Raw genomic sequence first — 20,243 nt, forward strand, 5'->3', positions numbered from 1 at the left:
AGCTTGTTAAAATGATTAGTAGCTAATTCTCGACAAAATCAGAACTGTGTTTTTGAAGTAGGAATTCTTCCTCCTGTTCATCATTATTTTTTAATTTTGATGTATGTACAGTATGATTACACTGGCTCTCAGCGTTCACCACTCTGTGCTTACCACACACTTCAGCAGAGAGTACACCACAACACAAATAGGTTCTTCTTTGTCGTTTAAGATGCCTGAGAATAAAATGACTGCACGCCCAACTGCGCATTTTTAAAGCTGAAAAGGCAAATAAAGCACGATACACATTATTTATCACAATTTCCAAAATACAAAAACGTTCTATTTATATACATTAGTGTTTCTTAAAGTGCTCCCCTGGGGGTGAATGAAGTATTTGGGATTGAATTAAGCTGGAAGCAGAGTGTTCCGATTGGCATCGTCTTCTCCTCAGGGGAACGGCAAGGCTCTGCAAACAGGGACCAGCCAGCAGCTGCTGCTCAGGCCCCATGAAGAGCAAAGCGCCAGGGTGGAAATGGTGCCTGGGAGCTTCGTCGGCCTGCTCTCCCGGAATCCCGCACAGCGGGACGAGCTCCTGACGGCGATTGCCAACCTGACAGCCCTGCGGATCAGAGTCCACGTCAACAGCACCGCTGAAGCCGTTGTCAGGCAAGCGAAGCCTCGCTTTCCAATGCGTCTCCCCTCTCTGGGGGAGGAATTAACCGGATGCTTAATACTGCTGGTGCTGGGATGGGTGTGAATTTAAACCCCCCCCTTGAGCCCGTCACTGGGCCGAGTCAGTCAGAGGGAAATGTCTAATAAACATTATTCGGTGGAGCTGCACTTCTCCCTGTAGTTTGTGTTACACAAGTGTATTCGAAATGTTGTCTGTCGTGGTGTGTGAAGGGTGGCTATAAGGTTACAAATAAGAAAGCTTTTCAGCTCATCTAGCTTATTTTTTGAAGATAGCCAAGTTATCAGAGTCTCATTCAACGGCTTTTTGAAAGCCAAGATGTCAGCTTTGGTTTTGCAGCAATGCTCAGTTTTTTGTTCCAAATGATATGTCCCATGTAAAACGCATTTTTCGTAGGTATCTTCATGAAGCTTACTGTTTCCTTATATTGATTGTTTTTTTTGTTTTGTGTTTTCCTAGTTTTATGTGATTTCCCTTTGCAGCCTCTCCAATTTTTCCTAATTCTCCTATTTTGGAGAATATGTGAATTTGACTAGCTGCCAGAACTAGACACTAGATTACTATACAGGTACTAGATGCCAGAATCTCATAATCAGTTCATTAATTTGAGTTAGAAAGAGCAGTGGTCCTAATACTGATCCTGTCCGTTATTAGGTTTTTAATTAAAAGACATCTGTCTGTAATTTATTAATTAATTTATTTTTAGGAACTTTACTAAGATACTTAGCAAAATTACAATTACATATAAATGAACTGTATTTGTCCATTATTGTTGTTGCTTATTCATACCACTCCTGCAAGTTAAAGAAGACTAACTGTACCTTTTCTCCCAGTCCATATTGATTGTCCCCTAGAATCCTACCGCAATACAAATGATCTTTAATTTCTTGGTTAGTTATGTTGACCTTTTTATGGACTGATTATCCTTGACTTGTCCCCGCAGACTGAGAACTGCCTCTCTGGATACAGCAGATATGAATGCTACAGGTCTCAAACTTGCACTGAATGTAGAACACTGTGAATGTCCTTGGGGCTACACTGGGACTTCTTGTGAGGTAGGATCTCCCCCTTATAATCCGACGTGTGTTGTTCTACCTTATAGATACAAAACAATCAGCCACATTGTTGCTGTATTACACAGGATGATGTGGTCTTCTCTCGACCAATTTGTTTTTGTTCAGTGTTGAATTGATGGTATTATTGGGATACGGTTGTGCAATGCATCAGATAAAACCTAGACATCATAAAACAGGCAAAAATGTAATTTGTTCTTCTTTTCTAGTATTGCAGCTCTGGTTTCTATCGAGTTGGAGGGATTCTGTTTGGAGGCAACTGTATGCAGTGTGAATGCAATTATCACGCTACCGAATGTGATATCAATGGTGCCTGCTTTGTAAGTTGTCATTGTTTGTCACACAAGATTACTTCAGATAATAAGTCTTGTGGGTTTATGGTACTTTTACACCAGAGTCGTTGTTCTTTCCTAATCCATTCGAGCTGGGTTTAGACTGATAATTCACTCTGTCTTGTACTAAGACGCAAAATATTTAGTGTAATATTACACCACTTGATTGAAGATGCAGATGATTTTTTTAAATGCAGAACCATTGTGGTTCAGTAAAGACTTTGGCACCAGTCTGGTACCTTTTTCACTTCCAGTAATAGAAGAGAACCCTGTGAATTAAGCTTATGAGTTTCTCTCACGTGCTTGCTTCTACAGTAGATACTATATCTCTAAAAGATACCTACTGTACATTGCAGAATTTTATCAGACAACTAATACTATGTAACATTAAGATCATATTCATCCCTATTCATCAAAGCCATCCATTCAACTCAATAAAACATACCTCTTTTCTTTCCTTGTTAACTAATCCAAAACTGTCATCTTATATGGTTGAGAAGACCACGAATGGGTGGGTTTGATGAAGGTGAATGTGATGACAATCAGAAGGGGTATGATTAGCAGGACATGCCTTGATGAATGAGTCTGGAGTGAGTCAGATATTGTACAGTTTTACAGTCTTAGACAGCATTTGCAAAGACATTTGAACCTGTTTCAGTATCCAAATGAGGTGACATTAACAGTGCAAGAGGAAGACAGTAAAATTTGCAAATAAAATATAACATCATTGTCTCTAAAGACATTGCTGTTTAACATTTAGCATGAGGATGCACTTTCATTTGTGCTACTCTGTCACATTGAAGTGACAAGCCTTTTGCCCACACTTCATCAGCACTTTCTGCCACATCATTTAACACCCTACTGTATGCTCTCAGTAATTTAAGTGGGAATTTAAGACTGAAAAATCTTTAGAAGCAAAACAAGACTGCATTTCAGCAATTAACTAGCTGAACTTTCAAAGTAACGTCTTGTCTTTCAGTTCATTCTTATTGCACTCTCTGTTAAACTTGTTACCCCTGCATATACTCTGCTTTTTTTCAGGCTTTTAGTCCTTCTGGTTTTATTTTAGTAAAGTCTGTGTTAAATCACAAAGCTATCGTCCAGAAGTTTATCCAAACATTTTATACTTGTGTAGTCCTCTTTTGAACCCAACATATCTTTGCAGAGGAAGAATTAATATAATGCAGTAAACAGTGGAATTGATTTGTTTATGTCAAATTTTACAAAGTCATTTTAAACATAATTCTACCAAAAGACTTATTTACTAATATTGTGACATATTCATCCTGATTTATGCCTCTTAATATACTGAATGCCGAGCTGCATGAATATCATACCATGATGTTTTGCCAAATAAAATTACATTTTATCCTCCCAAGTATGATTACACTGGCTTTTAGCATTCCACTCAATGTTTACTACATGTTACAGCAGAGAGTACACCACAAGATAAATAGGTTCGTTTTTGTCTTTTAAAATGCCTGCAAATAAAATGACTACATATCTCTGAAAACTTTAAAAGTTGAAAAGTAAAATACGGCACATTGTACATTATGTATCATAGTCAATCATACCTAAATTTAAACTTATTTTAGTGGAAAGGTTTTCAATTAATGTTCCTACATTATCCACAGGACTGTAACCACAACACCACAGGACCATTCTGTGACCTGTGCCTCCCTGGTTTCTATGGCGATGCCACCAAAGGCACCCCTGAAGATTGTCAGATGTGTGCTTGTCCCTTGAATATTTCCTCCAACAAGTAGGTTTTTTTAACTTGTTATGCTGGACTTGTGTCTCATCTGGGATGTATCTTTGCTTGCTGGGATAGGCTCGGGCTCCCCTGTGACCCTGAATTTGATGAAGCAGTTATAAAAACACATCGATGAAACAAGCCTGAAAAGGCTGTGAACTCTTCATTACTACATTATTAGATTGCAATCAAGGTCGCAGAAACATTCTGAAATACAGAAAGCTTATTTTATGTCTTTGAGATTGTTAAAGCAGTTCATATATAGGTGTTTCTTTAGCATTATTTACTATATTTAAAATATCATAATCATGATTAGTTCACATTATGTAAGTCTCCATCCTGTTAAAAAGAATATCATTTTACCACTGGTGAAAAAAAATGTGCAGATATACAGTATACACTCACCTCTTGCTTTCTGAAGTTTTACTACAACAAAGCATCTATTTGAAATGTCTTTTTTCTGCTGCATGAAGTCATTTTCGCTACAGCGAGACTGCTTCCTTGATATCACCCTTAGTGTTTTTCATTGTTGAGCATCCTCCTTAGTTTGAACATAAAAAGGGAACCTTTTCTTTCCTGACAGTAAAAATTGGACTGAAAAGGCAAGCGGTCAAAAGACATTTGTAATGTTAAGAACAGCTTCTGTTCCAGAAATGATTTCAGCAAATTATTTATTTATTTTGTTATCTACTGTACCTAATTAAATGGGCTAATGATCAGTGAGAAAAAAATAACTGTGTGCTTTTGTGCTCCAACACTGTACATAGTACTCTTATTCAGTTCTTGTACATTGTAAATTTTAAAATATCGTACCTTGTTTTAACTCCTTCTCTTTTAACCAGTTTTCATCGATTTTTGGTTTTGATTTATCAGCTTTGATTTCAATTTCAGTTCTTTCTGAAATTCATATTGCAGCTTCTCTGTTTTTTCCTATTTTGGTATCGGTAAACATTAGTAGTGATATACAGTATTAAAATTTACTAGTGATATATTAAGTTATTTACGTATATAATTGGAAAGACCAATGGTCCCAGTACCGATTTTAGCATGTCAGTCTGTTGCTTCTGTTAACTGGTTCTCAGCCTAAGCACATTCCTTAACTTTAGTGCCGTCTTCGTGTCATTTGAGAATCAATCTTTTATGAGGAATTGCATGGAATGCCCTCTGAAAATCTTCGTTTAGCATATAGTATGCCCTGTGTGTCTGTTACTGCTGTTGACTGTTCAAAAAACCCTTTGCAAATTAAAGAACAACCTAATCTAAAACTATGCTGTCCCTTGCCATCCTATTTCTATATAGAATATTTCCTCTAATATAGTTTTGATGATTGTTTCCTGATCTGTATTAATTTGTAATTACTTGGTTCAGTTTTGTCACCTGTTTTATGGTTGGGCACTACATTCGCAATTCAGTCAGTCCTTGCCCCTGTCAGCTGTTAGAAGAGTTGCTAACAGTGTGTGTACAACAGCTTGTTTCCTTAAGCAGAACTAAGCATACCATCACGTCAAAGTGATTAGTTAATATAAAGTGCGTCTAGTACCTGTAACACGTCTTCCTGTTCTGTGCTAATACTATCTAATATAGAATCTCCCCCCCAAGGTACGCTTTTATTTTGTTTTTCCTTGTTTAAAATCCAAGTGAAATTAATTTCATGTATCAAATTCCTGTCCGTTTTACAGGCCTCTTTAAAACAGCTGTTCCTGAAAGCTGAGAAAATCTGTTGAACGGCTCCAGTTAATCCAGTAATTAGTTCTTGTAGATGGGCAAGACTACGGCCCTCCAGCACAGGGTTTGTGAACAGCTGCTGTAGAGGAAGGCTCACCTTTTTTAAATCCAGCTAAGGGAATCTGCAGAGATACTTCTGGCTGGGTCAAAGTTTTTTTTAACTTCAGGGACATTCATGATTTAAATTGGCCACAGGCAAAATGAAATGCTTTATGTGACAGTGTGTCAGTGGCTTTAGTCTACTTCCTTGCTATCACAGACACTCATGTCTGCAGTTCTCCCTGGAATCTGTATTTGATTTGACTACAATTTGTGATTTTAGTGAGACACGCGCGGCACATTAATCAAATCATTTAGGTAATGGCCTTGCCATGCACAACCAACATCACAGGCAAATCAACTGCTCCTCACGAGCGAAAGAGCAAATCTGTGCTCCTGCTCAGAGGCGGGTCTTATCTGTGATCAGCATTTGAAAAGGGGATATCCCTTAAATAATAAGTGACAGGCAAAACTAACCACACAACAACAACAAACAAAATTGACTGTACTGCGGTCCTGTGAACATGACACAGTGTTTTGTGATGTATACAGTATATTATAGAATATAATATATAAACTATTATAGAATATAGTGTGTTTATAGAAATGGGAGTAGGTGACAGCATCCATATTGTGTATCATTGGGTATCATGAGCTCAGAAACAGAGATTTCAACAGTGTGTGCGTGATAATATTTGAATGTAGCCCATATAAAATTAAAAAAATGCTGTTCCTGTTACTGTGTGGACGACAACGTGCGTACAGAGAGGGCTCACTGTTTATTCACTGCTATGTAAATGTGGTTAAACAATAAGAATGCGTTTACAAGAGAGCACAGTGTATGGTTTCTAGAAAAAAAATAGTCTACTATTCTTAATCATGAGAGAACATGTGTTCTTGTATTGTATTACCTGTTCTGTAATAATTAATAATATAATGATACTTCATATTGTTTACCACAAGGTGAAACACACTGTTAATTAATATAGGATATTTAGTTAATTCAAAGTAATTTCTTAGAAAATGCATTTGGGAAGTGTACAGCTTCTTGCAATATTCTGGTCATCCCTGGCCAAGCAACCTCGTACTTTTTCACACTTGATGTAGATAGAGCACTAGCCTGGCTGTTTCGCGAAGCTCCGGTGAGTTTCTCTGAAGCATTAATGGCCCTGTTGCCCCTTCAGTTTCAGCCCAACCTGCCACCGGGACAGTGGAGGGGAGGTGATCTGTGACCAGTGCTCTCGCGGCCATACAGGCCCTCTCTGTGAAAGGTAACCAGAAACCTCCTCCGAGAGGCGGCCTGTGTCTCAGTTCTTAGATTTTCACGAGCTGTGCTCGAACATCCAGCACACACGCCAGGTTCCGCTGAGAAAGAAAACCCTTGAGGTTTCCGGAGATCAGACTGGAATGGGCCACGACTCGCAATGGAAAATGCTAATTTCACGTCGTTGTTTTCTGAAAGAATGCTGATGGCCTTCATTTGATCCACAAGTTCATAAATCCTGTGTGACAACAAGGCACTGAGCAGTCAGCCCTTGTGAGTAATTAAACCACACAGCCTCTCCCCAAGGGATTAGAAACATGTATTCCTCTCAGGGTAGGAAGATGGGATCATTGCAGAAGAAACCCGATATTACACAGTCATAAAACTTGACAGTTCAATATGCCCTGCTGTCTCTTCCAGTGTTATTAATTAGATACATTTTCCTCAGGTGGACTCATAACTATTTTCTCTTTTTCTAATGATCAGATGTTGTTGGTCTTTTTAGAAAAACACTTCAGTACCTTTTTACATCGGAGTTGGGTCTGTGTGAGTGGGCCCAGGAGGCCCGAGGCTCCCGTCAGGCCACGGTCTGACTCTGCTTCCTGTTTTCAGGTGCGCGGATGGTTACTATGGAGACCCGACGGTGCCGGGGGAGGGCTGTGTCCCGTGTGATTGCAATGGGAATGTGAATCCGGAGGAGCCTGGCCACTGCGACCCTGATTCCGGGGAGTGCCTGAAATGCATCGGCAACACAGCAGGCCCCCACTGCGAGAGGTGCGAGGAGGGCTATTTCGGCGACGCTGTCGTGGCTAAAAACTGTCAAGGTGCGTGCTAAACTGTTGTGTATGATTTCAGAAGTGCACTACTGCAAGCCCTTTTCAGTCATGACGCGGCTGTAATGTCCTCTGGATGTTTTAATGTCCCCCGACATTAAAGAACTGTATTATGACGAATGGTCGCTTTGACCGTTTCGGAGATCCCAGAAAGTATTTGCCACATTTTTCACGCCAGCTTCCGTGACAGAAGCACTCCTTTAAAGCTGCCCGAGCTGTCCTCCAGCGGTTTTACGGTGGCAGTGAAATGGAAGTCATAACCATGCTCCAAAATCCTAGCGCTTAGCTATTTTATGGTTTCTTTCTCAGCCCTGTGGCGTCAGTATCACCATTTATTGACCCCCTTTCACATCGTTAAATTTGAAACATCGTTTGCTTGCTAGTTCTTATTTTTAACCTTCTATGTGATTTAATAAGCTTCAGCTCACCTCGAAGATTCTATTTGTGAGACAGCAGCACAAATAATTCCAGGTTGAATTATTAACATGGTGGCTGAGAACAGTTACAAGGTTACAAATGATAGGAGGCTGTTTGCCCCATCTAGCCCTTTAGATAGTAGCTTATTTCATCCAGCTGTTTCTTGAAGGAGGCACAGGTATCAGACTGGGTAGCTTGTATCATACCAACCCAAGTGCCGTACTTGGTATTTTAGAATTGAGTTCCATGGTATTGGTTTTGAACTAATAGCTGAGATTAATAAAATAAACTTTGTTGTATATTTTAAATCGCTACTTTTGTACACATTTAATTAAACAATTGGGCAAAAGCAGACCAGCTAGAAACCTTTTAATATTTTTTAGCTAGGCGCTCTACTGACATCTTGTGCAGAAAAGCAGACAAGTCACAATTTTGGGCCTCTGGTACCATGCAGACCAAATGAGTATTTTTAAGATTAAGATTACTTTATGAGACATATACAATTTCTTGCATTAGGAATTTGTCTTTTTCGCATACCCCAGCTTGCTCTCCATGAGACACACAGACAGGGAGAGAAGCTGGGGGTCAGAGCGCAGCGCCCCTGGGGCAGTTGGGGTGAAGGGCCTTTCTCAGGGGCCCAACAGAGTAGGATTCCTCTGCCGGCTGCGAGATTTGAACCGGCAGCCTTCCTTAGCCGCAGTGCCACTGCTCTGCCCTAAAAAGGAGTATTTTTGTATGTGCAAAATGGAATGAGCTCAAGCAGAGTACAGTTGTTCTTGAATGTGTGTTTGTATTTGTTTGCCAGCCTGTGGCTGCTATGCTAACAGCTCGCTCTCCAGTATCTGTGATGTGAGGACGGGACACTGTGAGTGTAAACCTAATGTCATCGGAGAGAAGTGCGACCAGTGCCAGGTATTCCTATATTTTCCATGGGGTTAAGATTTATTAACCCCAATTTCCACATATTGCTGATGTATATCTTATGTAATGTGGAAACATGAGCTGTAGTTTTTGTTATTCATTCATCTTCCTTTTTTTACCTGGTGAGTGAGTGATAAATTATGTTTTCCTCGACAGTACTTTAGAAACACACAAGATGCCCTCAACAAACCAGAGTTTAACTTTCCCCAGAAAATAAAAAGAAAAAACACAAAGCCTTCAAAGTCAGGTTATGTTCTGCATTAAGTTACAGTATGTTGGGTCTGAAATTCAAATAACTGTTTATATGTTTGCTTCCATTGTGATCTTTGCTACAATATGACAAGGCTTTGGAACTGAATTAGAATTCCTCACATTACATGGTAGTTGGATTTTCTCTGCTTACGTGTTTGTTCCAGATGACTCCAGCTGGTCAGAAATATAAGCAAGTGTTTTCAGAATTAATTATGGCGATCAGATTGTCTTTTCATACTTGGATAGATAGTGCAATAAATTATGTAGATGAAGATAGTTCTGTGACTGCAGTTTAGTCTGGAAATGCTATGCAGCTGAGCAGATGTTCATTCAAGAATGATTCCCAGATGTTATTTTCTTAGTAAGGACAGCATCAGCTTAATGGCAATGTAGCGCTTTGTTGGACCTGAAAGGAAAAATTGACAGTGGATTTAGATGTTTGTTCTAAAAAAAACTGTTAAAATGTTTGTTTGGATATGATTTATTTGTAAAAAGGGAGGAGATGGAGATCAGTCAAGAATTGATTCCCAGATGTTATTTTCTAAGTAAGGACAGCATCAGCTTAATGGCAATGTAGCGCTTTGTTGGACCTGAAAGGAAAAATTGACAGTGGATTTAGATGTTTGTTCTAAAAAAAACTGTTAAAATGTTTGTTTGGATATGATTTATTTGTAAGAAGGAAGGAGATGGAACAACAACAAAAAATAAGATTAATGATAGAACATTTTTTGTTTTTGAGCCCATCCATTTATTCTCAAAACTGACATGGCACACTAGCGGAGATCGGTGCTAAAAAAAAAAAAAAAAAATTGAAAAATTTTTGCAAACTTAGCAACACTTGATTCTTTCCAGATTCTATATTTGTGCGCTGTTGTAAGCAGACAACAACACGTTATGGACCAGGTGGAAATGCGTTTTGGGTGTGTGTGTCTTGTGTCTTGTGTCTTGCAGCCTGGCTACTTTGGGCTGAATAGTGGTGTGGGCTGTGAGCAGTGCAGCTGCAGCAAGGCTGGGTCGCTCTCAGCAGAATGCACCGAGGAAGGGCAGTGCACCTGTGTCCCAGGGGTGGCGGGAGACAAGTGTGACCACTGCCAACATGGATTTTATCATTTCCAAGATGGAGGCTGCAAGGGTAAGACACTTTGGTCCTGGCTTCTTTCTATAACGCGTTTCCAAGAAACTTGAGTGAGATCTTGTTCTGACGTTGAAGACTCAAAATTGGCGTTGGAAGTGTGTGGAAACGTTTCCAACTACTAAAAAATACTCACAAACCACATGCACGTTTGGTACCGTCAAGTATTTGATATCATTCTGTTTAGAAATTAGGTGTAATGCGTGTAGCTGCCTTTTAATATTTCCATTTTAAACAATAAGAGTTTTGAATGTTCTGGCAAACACGATGCTCATAGCTGTGTCTGGTAATCACTTTCCCCTGTCAGCATGTGATTGTGCCCACACCCACAACACCTGCAATCCGGAGACGGGGGAATGTATCTGCCCGCCCCACACCGTAGGGGAGAAATGTGAGCAGTGTGAGGATAACTACTGGGGACACGACTCCTTGCTGGGGTGTAAGGTAACTGCCTGGCTTCTGGTTTAGTGTGAAAGCAACCTCACAACATTAGGTGAAAGACTTTCTAGTAAAGGTCATTGTATTTTGGTATTCAGAGCTTTATTCCATTTTTAAATATATATATATTTAATAGTTGAGGTGGGTAGCTGCGTCAGCATGCGTAGGCTGCAAAGGAACAAGTAATAGGTTTATTCCATGCTGAAAAAAAGAAGAAAGAAAACATGTTTCGGCCGCAGAGCCTTCTTCAGGTGTGAGCTGAAGAACCTGAACACCTGAAGAAGGCTGTATGGCCGAAACGTTGTGTTCTCTTTCTTCTTTTTTTCAGCATGGAATAAACCTATTACTTGTTCCATATATATTTAATTATTGGACCACCATTTTAATGCATACCCATCCAATTTAATTGTCATTTTTGAGATCATTTTTTTGGAAAACATTCCTGATTTCTAGCAAGAGGTCCTCCTCTGACATGCCTTTGAAATGCTCCAAACTCAAAAGTATGTTGTGCTTTCCATTGATGTCATTACAAGATGCTCGACCAGTCCCTTTGCAGTAATCCAAGAGGTTTCTTCCTGAAATGCCCAAATCTACCCTGATGTTTCCCTGACAGTTGTGCTGTACCTCCTGTGCACCAGCTGGTTACTGTCGTGGTCCAGGCTCAACCCAGGACTCAAACTATGCTCAGAGTGAAAATCCTCTCCTGGCCGGGCCTGCTTGTGAACCCCTTCCTATGTGTTAGCAGTAAAAACAATTAGCAGTTTTTAATATTATCAGCTTTCATTGAGTTCCAGTTCTGCACAGTTGTTCAGCTTTCCAATCTAATTGTTTGTCTAACCACAAATGTGAAAAGTCCCTCTCAGAGATACAGTAGGTGGATTTAGAGACATTATCAATGTTATGAAATAAGTAGTATTGACCACATTCTAAGGATATACATCTTTACTTAACCAGACTAATAATGTTGGCATGTTCAGAAATGTATAGAGAGCTACAGAAAATGACATTTATTTCTTTTTATGGAGGAGCATTCAGTTTGTATCTTTGTTCTGGGTGGTCAGGTAACACCCCAGTGATCGTGATCTGTTCTGTTCTTTTTTTCAGCCCTGTGGCTGCAGTGTAATTGGGTCCTCCAGCTCCCAGTGTGACCTGACCAGTGGCCAGTGCCAATGTCATGTGGAGTTTGGGGGACGGAGGTGTGACCAGTGCGCACTGGGGTTCAGAGCCTTCCCACAGTGCACTGCCTGTAACTGCAACATTAACGGCACGAGAGAGCAGTATTGTGACGAGAAGCTGGGAGTCTGTGGCTGTGAGGAAGACTTGGGCAACTGTGTCTGCAAGGTTTTAATATTATTGCTTCCTTTCTCCTTCAGTTTTATCTGTTCAGTGATAACGTGTAACATACTTAACTCTAAAGATGAGGTTTAACTTGAACCTCTATCTTACGTTCTGCTGAAACTGAGTTTTTTAACTCAATTCTTACTTTTAACACAGACTGTAATCTGCGTGAATGAAGTATCTGTGAAGTACTTGGAGGCAGGTTACTTTTTTTGCTCACAGAAAGAGTGGCACTGCCTTTAAGGCATTGACTATAAATAACTGACAGCTGCACTCAAGAGAGAATTGAAAGCAATCTTGCCAAAACTGATTATTGATTTGAGTTTTTTTTTGCACGGAGGGAATGAAACCTGGCACATCTTCGGATGGCTGTGTTTTTACCCTCTTTCCCCAGCAGCAGAACTCTGTTAAATGCTTCACCCGCTTCAGCTGATGTGGGGAAGATTGGAAGCTACCACTTGTTCTAGTTATTTGCACAGTAGCCTTATATTTATAAATGTGTCTCAGTGCAAGTACTGTACTTCTCTTTTTACTGCCCTGTCTCAAGATTGCTTTTTCCTGTCAGTGTAAGACTGCCTTGTTTGAGTGGTTTCTCAATTTTCTGCCTTGCTTCCTGGTTGACAGTGTGGGCCCTTACCCACTCTGAGCCCTTTTGTTGCTAGTCTCTCAGCTCAGTACGTAGTGCTTCTGTCAGGAAGTGCTGCACCTTCTTTCATCAGTGCTGGGTGGTTGTCAGTCCTCTTCAAGGGGAAGGGTATTGTCTGTCTCTCTCGCCCTTCTTGAGGGTTGATCCTCAGGGTGCTGTTTGTGACCGCCTGTCACTCTGTTGGCTTGTGCAGGACAATGTGGGCGGCGCCGGCTGTGATGAGTGCAAGCAGGGGACCTTTGGGCTCAGTGCAGATGACCCAGCTGGCTGTAGCCCTTGCTTCTGTTTCGGAGTGTCCACTGAGTGCGAAGAACTCGGAGGACTAGTGCGAGTTCCCGTGAGTGTAGCGATCACTGTAATCACTAAATACCAACACCATTCGCCTCGCATTTAAATACCTCATCTACTTTATGACTAGTTGATGTCATTAGAATGGCAGTATCACAAAGCATGTGACTCTAGATGGTAATCCTGTTCTCTACCTTTCATTCTTTCAGGGTTTAATCCATTATTATTAGAAAATCATTGTTGTCTGTTGTACAGGAATACCTTGCTTAGCACTATTTCTGTTTTTGCTTATTCACCTTAGTGCTCTTTGTTCAGGCCATTATTTTAATTACTCCAGATACACTTTCAGTTAGAAAAATGCAGAATGTCTGTTTAATGTAAGATTGTAAGAACTAGCACTCCTGTGAAAACATTCCCATTGAGCCCATACTATAATCGCATTTATTATTCCAACACAACTTCTTTCTTGGGCGTACATCCCCAGCGCAAGGTGGAGTATTGCTGTGCATTTTTCCAAGCGATTGCAGGTGGGTTATCGTTACAAATCATGCCAGGACTAGTGGGACAGGAGCGCAAGTGTGTGTGGCCAGACCAGACAGCCTTCACAGACTGTTTACTCTAATCGCGTTCTCGAGCATCATTTAGAAGTAGGACAGTATGGAAGAAAGGCTGCCAACTAGAGAAGGCCATTTACCAGGGTTGCAGGAGAGCTGGTGTGTCTGCAGGTCTGCATGGTTTCTTTAAAGTTTTAAGTCTCTTTTTACTGTACATATGGAAGTGAACCCCCTTCACCACTGGAGGGCAGCATCCCCACCACTCAACAGAGAAGCTGGAAGCTGTTTCAACACCCGAATTAAGGGATAACTCCAGGGAAAGCCAGTCTGTGCACACTAAGCATGGGAATTAGCCAGGGCACCAGGGTTAACAGCACTGTCCTTTTTTAATGCGCCATGGGACATTTCCAGGTAATCAGGACTGTGTGTCTCATCAGATTGACAGAATCTCCTGTAGCACAGGGTCACTGTAGTAGGGCATTGGTTTGGGAATTCTGGTGCTGATGGAAGAGAGCCGACTGCTGCTCCAAATAACACCACTTGCAGTAGCAACCTTTGTTTCCCTAGGAGGTCTCCTGTCCCAGTACTGGCCAGGCCTGCCTTGCTCACTTTCTGAGATCTGATGAGCTCCTGAGCCCAGGGTAGAAGGTGTTAACACTGCAGGCAAAGGTGGCACTTGCTGTTTGGGACCTGTTATCTTTTGCAAATTAATAATGCATGAAACTTACACTGACATCTATATCAGTGTTACAGGACGAGCTCTATTAAATTGAGTCCAGGAGCACAAGTACGCCTTTAGTATGCCTTAACTCAAGATCTTTTTTTACTCTCTGAAAATGGTTAAATGTCAGACAAAGGTAAATAAACCTGAATGTGCTGGGCTGCGCCGGTCTTTCTTGCTAATGTCCATATGTTTGCGTACAGATCCCACTGAAGCCGGAGCAGGAGAAACTGCGTGTGGTCACTCAGAGTAACCTGACTGGCACGCTGGAGGGCGTGTTTCTGCAAGCCCCTGACATCCTCTTAGATGCCTCCTTAGTCCAGAAGTCACTACCGACTGGCCCGTACTACTGGAGACTGCCAGAGCAGTTTCAGGGTAATAAGGTAAATGCAGCCTGGCCATGGGCATTCTGTGTGCAAACAGTATTTCACTCAGCTGAAATAAAGGTTAAGGGGAAACAATAATTACTAGAGGTAATCACTGAATGTGGGATCTGTGTTATACTCTGATGGACCTTTTCTTTTGAAAATGCTCTGTGCACTATTCAGTTCCGTAAAATCTGTTTCTTGTCACACTGTTATTTAAATTTTCAAAAAGGAAGTCAATTTTAGTGATTTAACACCACTGGGTTTGAAAACATTAGAGATAAGTTTTTAAGTTTAAGCTTTATATAATCACCTGAAAATACTAGATTTCCCTAGAAATACAAAAAGATGTGTTTTGCCTTTTTAAAATCACAAAAACAAACTCAAAAGAAAGTGTGCCCTGCATGGGCAGCTTGTTGCTCTACTCTGTGCAGGACAGACGCGAGTATTGGTTTAAAACGTGAGCTCTTGGCTTGTTTTCACACAGCTAATGGCCTACGGGGGGAAGCTAAGGTACACAGCAGCATTCTACGCTCTTGAAGGCTCTGGAGTCTCCAACAATGAGCCCCAGGTCCTCATTAAGGGAGGACACCTGAAAAAACTGGTCATCTATCAAGACGTACCTGCTCCTGACAATGGGGTGAAAACCAGGCAGGAGATTGACTTGAAGGAGGTGATTTCAAATTTCAAAGTGTTGACTGATTTTGTTTTGTTTTTGCTGCAAATAGTTTTACACTAAAGCTTTTCTAATTCACTTTGTTTGTCAACAGTATACCCAAGCGGCTGTTTATAGTTAGAGGCTTATGAGTTCTTTGTTCTCTGGCACAGCTTTGGTCAAAAGAGCAATAATCCAGGCACATTTGATTAAACAAATATTAAAAGTGGTAATTTACAACACTACACACAGCATAAATAAACATACGTTACTCTATTTACAAGTTTACACCACCCTGAAAAATCCCAGACTGCTACTAAATATAAAGATTACTACCAAACTCATAACACCTACAAAGCCCCTAAGAAGAAATAAACTACCTTCTAAATTAATTAAGATGCAACCTGTGGTTAAATCTCTTTCTCTGTAGATCCAGATGCCACAAAATAAGTGGGAACCTGTCTCTCTATTCTCTACTCTTTTTTCTGTTCTTTTATCCTACTTTTTTACTCTTTATCATTCACCCAATACTTTATTAACTAAGGTAAACCAGAGGACACTTCCGATCAGTGTGTTTCACACCCAGCACAACTAAGTAAGCATTCTTTGGTTTGAATCTCTAGGAAGTGGAAATGTGGATAATAGTTAGGTGTTGCCCATTGGGTCTGGATTCTTAGAGACACCTTCATTAGCCTGTAACAATCATCATATTAATGGAGTCAAATTAATAATTGTGAGTTGATTGGTACTGTAGTAATTCTGAAAAGGTTCCCTTGTCTAATGTTTTTTTTTCTTCCTAGCACAAATGGAAATATTTTAATGCTGTCTCTGAAAAGGCAGTCACACACTCTGACTTCATGTCTGTCCTCAGCAACATTGAATATGTTATCATCAAAGCTTCATATGGGAATGGATTACAGCAGAGCAGGTAAGACTTTGTCCAGAACAAATTTCAGAGGATCTTCAAGATGTTTAACGGATTCAAAGTACTAGAAGTGTGGATTTAAAATATGCATTGATATTTTAGATCACAGGACAAAACCTATGGTGTTAATTTAAATTATTTTTGCTGTGTACCGTAAATTTGAAGCTATTGTTACATTTGCACTTTCTAATCATTAATGTGCTGTCAGATGTCTTGACAAAAGTAATTTAAAATTTTAAGATGCACATATGACTGAGGGAGAAGTCTGTTCTGCATCCAGTAACAGCACATTTTAGATGTAAAATAAAAATATGTCATTAATCATTCCTTAAAGATTGATCTTTGGTCTACCTATGTACTGTCAAGGAACTGAAGAGAGCATTTAATTCAATATTTAGATTTTGTGACTCTGTGTGTGTGGTGCAGGATTTCTAATATCTCAATGGAAGTTGCATTTGAGTCTGAGGACACTGACGGCGAACTGGCTCGTTTTATTGAAGTCTGCGAGTGTCCTTCTGGTTATGCCGGACTTTCATGCCAGGTACGTAGTTTATGAACAGGGTAACTGAAGAGCATGGTGGCCTTTTCATTGATATCAGAGTCCACTTCTTTACTATTACATGAAAACAGCTTACTGAGTGAATCATTCGGTGGGGCAGTCTTACAGTTACCTTTGTGTTTGTAAAGAACTATTAAATTAAGTTCTCACAAAATATAATTAAAGCTAGGGGATTGCTATTTTTCAAAGGATCGGTTTCTGGCATTTTATACAGAATATGTCATACAGTACATTGATGTTGCAGGCTTTTCATTTAGACTTGTTGCATGCTAGGTTACACTGTCTTTACCATCTGCATTTCCTGTTTATATTAAGCCGCATGTCCACTGATCCCAGAAGAGTTTCTGAGTGGGCTCTTTAACACTGTGTGAGAGAACTGAAATGGTGCAGTGTGTCAGTACTGCCTTTCCAAAGTCATTTTCCAAGGGAACTCTTTGCGTCATCTTCTGCATGGTGCGTGGGAGTTTGCTCCGCATTGTTCTTAGTGGTCACCTTGGAAAAAATCCCTCCAGATGCATTTTATTTTATTCATATTGATCCAGTGCTAGGGCATGTTGGGTAGAAAGTACGAGCTACTGCAGCACCGCAGGATGAGCAACAAACTAATAGTGGCACAGTGCAGTTGGCATAAGCCTCTTCTTTAAGAAAATAACATGAAAATGCCATCTGGAAGAAAAAGGCCCTCGACTGTGCCTTATCCCCATCTCATTTTTCTTATTCTGCTGTTCTTATTTTAGGAGTGTGCGCCCGGGCATTACCGGAAGAGGGTGGGGACACTGAGCCCCAGACCGCTGATTGAGCCCTGTGTGCCCTGCCAGTGCAGCAACCACAGCCAGACCTGTGATCTGGACACAGGGACGTGCCAGGTGTGTGACACTCCGCATGAGCAGGCTGGAGGCTGACCGCGTTCAGCACTGTGTGTGGTGGAAGCACCATAAAAGTGTGTGCACTGAAAAGGCAAAGAATTGTGTTTTTTTAACGTTTGGATTAAAATACTTTGTATTTATTTTTCTGAGAGGCTCTTCTGCGTTTTATTTTCTCATAAACCAGGGCTGTCAGCACAACACAGTGGGTGATCACTGTGACTTATGTGCTCCAGGATACTATGGGAAAGTTAAAGGGTCAATAAATGATTGCTCACTCTGTGCCTGTCCACATGGCAACAAAAAAAGGTAAGGCTTCTAACTGGGTTCGTATTCAGTCTCTTTAACTTGCCTTAACTTTGCCACTATGAGTGCCAAACTCATGTTCAGTGTGTTTTACCATGTATACCAAATAGGTTAGTAGTCAAAAGTAAATGTTACTATCAATTTTACTGTGACTGTGATATCTCTTAAACAGTATTTAAATAATAAACATCGAAAATATCCTTAGTCTTTTAAGCACCAGTAGATGGCAGCATACTACAAAGAATAGTACAGTATGTTCAAATCTGTATTCATATTCATGGTGAGAACTCTCTAGGCACTTAAAAATTTCTTTATTAATTTTAGTCCTTTATTGCCGTTCCTCTTGAAGCACATACTGGTGGCAAGTCAGACTTTCCAGTTTCTCTGTGTTAAGAGTAGTTCTACAGAAGATTTCTACAGAAAAATGTAAAATTGGTTTTACATACAGGACATGCACGGATGCCAGGCTTAAGTTGTCTTAAGGTGACATTTTTGTTTTATGGACTTCAATAATCATCTGAATTCATAAGTTAAATATTAAATGAGGCCCTTTTACATTAAATATTTTAGTCTTTTTTTAGCCTTGACAGAAATCATACACCCTGAAACAAATATTTTCAAAAATGGATGTCTCAGATTGATCATTTGGAGTAAGAAAATTAAATTTCCATTCCTGATGCTTCACACTTACAGTTCACTTTGAAGTTAGTTATACTGTCTGAATAAAAAATAAATTACCCGCTTGAGTTCATAGCCATTGTGTTCTGCCTCCTCCAGTTTCTTATTGATTTGTTAAAATGTCGTGAAAAACACCACACCGAAAAACGTTTGGTAGACATCTTTGCATACAGATTGTGTAAACACTGTTTAAATTCCCAGGTGAATGTGGAAAATCTGCCATTCTGAATAACAGTTGTAATGTTTTCCTCACATTTTTTTACTATTTTTTGCCCAGCAAGGAAATGTTGCAGGCAGTCCACCTCAAGCTCTAGGCTAAATGTTATTGTTCAGCAAAGTCCAGCTTCTAACTCCTGGAAGAACATCGGTTTCCAGTGAAGGCAAATGAGGTAGCAGCGTTGATCTCTTTTTCCTTTCAGCTTCAGCCCCACTTGTGTTCCTGAAGGCTCCAGTGACTTCCACTGCAATGCCTGCTTCCAGGGCTATGAGGGGCAGTACTGTGAAAGGTAGGAGCATGGGGTATCATTGTCAGTGTAAAAGCATTTTTTTAAACTCTTATGAAGCTTGAAACCTTATTTTCTGTGCTTTTGTTAAAGTATTTTTTAACTCTTATGAAGAACGTGACTTTCTGTATTATTGTAAAAGTCTTCATATCAATCCGATTACTTCCAGCAGTGTGAGGCAAAACGGCTGCCCCTGTTTTATGAAAGTCCTTTTAATTCGAAAGTTTGCATTCATTGCTGTTGTCTAAAAAGCACGAAGAATTTGTGGACATGAACTAAAGCACAAGGTAGTGGAAACATTTACCGCATGCATTAAGCCTTGAGAGGAATATTTTTTTGTGTGTGTGCGTGTGCGCGTCTAGCTCACAGACATAGCTTAATGAATAACTTTACAACACATTTTAATCTTAACTGTCTAATTACTGCTGTCTTCCCATAATTCACTGAGGAGGTGTGAATCAGGTTGGTCCTTAACCCATGAGATTATTTCCCCTTCGATTTTTGTTTTCCGGTAGGTGTTCCCTAGGTTACTATGGCAACCCCAGCGACCCCGACGGCAACTGTGAGCGCTGTAGGTGTAACCTCACTGGCTCGGCCCACGAGCACTGCGACCAGCTCACTGGCCAGTGCGTCTGTAAGAAAGGAGTCCGCGGCCACCTCTGTGATGAATGTGAGCCCAGACACGTCCTCCACCGCACGGAGTGCGTGTGTACGTATCTGAGGTCTTTTCGTTTCCCGGGAAAAGCCGCTTCTCGGGGTTTATCTGGAGATTTCCCTGTGGGGCGGGATGGGAAGTGAATGTGCAAGTGAACCACTAGAATGCCTCTGAGCTGAACTCCCCAGTTTTTATTTCTTCCCCGCATTACCAGCTCCTGTTTAATGTAAATTAAAATGGTAATGTGGTGAAGTATCAATGTGCCCTTGTTGCACATGAAAGGCCCTCCATTTTATTTTGCGTAATTCAGTGTAAATGTCAGGAGGCAGTCTTCT

At 40.5% G+C, this 20,243-nt stretch overlaps 1 protein-coding gene across 1 annotated transcript in view; it reads left to right on the forward strand.

Annotated features, from left to right (window-relative positions):
- The window catches only part of lama1 (laminin, alpha 1), a 65,067-nt gene that overhangs the window by 22,510 nt on the left and 22,314 nt on the right, over nucleotides 1–20,243 (forward strand). The window contains exons 14-32 of the mRNA XM_088919048.1: nucleotides 434–648; nucleotides 1,617–1,728; nucleotides 1,956–2,066; nucleotides 3,713–3,840; nucleotides 6,780–6,866; nucleotides 7,472–7,683; nucleotides 8,915–9,021; nucleotides 10,234–10,414; nucleotides 10,722–10,858; nucleotides 11,957–12,193; nucleotides 13,030–13,191; nucleotides 14,615–14,782; nucleotides 15,252–15,437; nucleotides 16,220–16,347; nucleotides 16,771–16,885; nucleotides 17,641–17,769; nucleotides 17,954–18,075; nucleotides 19,170–19,256; nucleotides 19,769–19,962. Of these exons, the coding sequence (XP_088775174.1) occupies nucleotides 434–648; nucleotides 1,617–1,728; nucleotides 1,956–2,066; nucleotides 3,713–3,840; nucleotides 6,780–6,866; nucleotides 7,472–7,683; nucleotides 8,915–9,021; nucleotides 10,234–10,414; nucleotides 10,722–10,858; nucleotides 11,957–12,193; nucleotides 13,030–13,191; nucleotides 14,615–14,782; nucleotides 15,252–15,437; nucleotides 16,220–16,347; nucleotides 16,771–16,885; nucleotides 17,641–17,769; nucleotides 17,954–18,075; nucleotides 19,170–19,256; nucleotides 19,769–19,962 (2,818 nt within the window). The remainder of the gene's footprint in view (nucleotides 1–433; nucleotides 649–1,616; nucleotides 1,729–1,955; nucleotides 2,067–3,712; nucleotides 3,841–6,779; nucleotides 6,867–7,471; nucleotides 7,684–8,914; nucleotides 9,022–10,233; nucleotides 10,415–10,721; nucleotides 10,859–11,956; nucleotides 12,194–13,029; nucleotides 13,192–14,614; nucleotides 14,783–15,251; nucleotides 15,438–16,219; nucleotides 16,348–16,770; nucleotides 16,886–17,640; nucleotides 17,770–17,953; nucleotides 18,076–19,169; nucleotides 19,257–19,768; nucleotides 19,963–20,243) is intronic.

The sequence above is a fragment of the Atractosteus spatula genome, chromosome 6 (genome assembly GCF_055471065.1).
Source record: "Atractosteus spatula isolate fAtrSpa1 chromosome 6, fAtrSpa1.hap1, whole genome shotgun sequence".
Lineage (NCBI taxonomy): Eukaryota > Metazoa > Chordata > Actinopteri > Semionotiformes > Lepisosteidae > Atractosteus > Atractosteus spatula.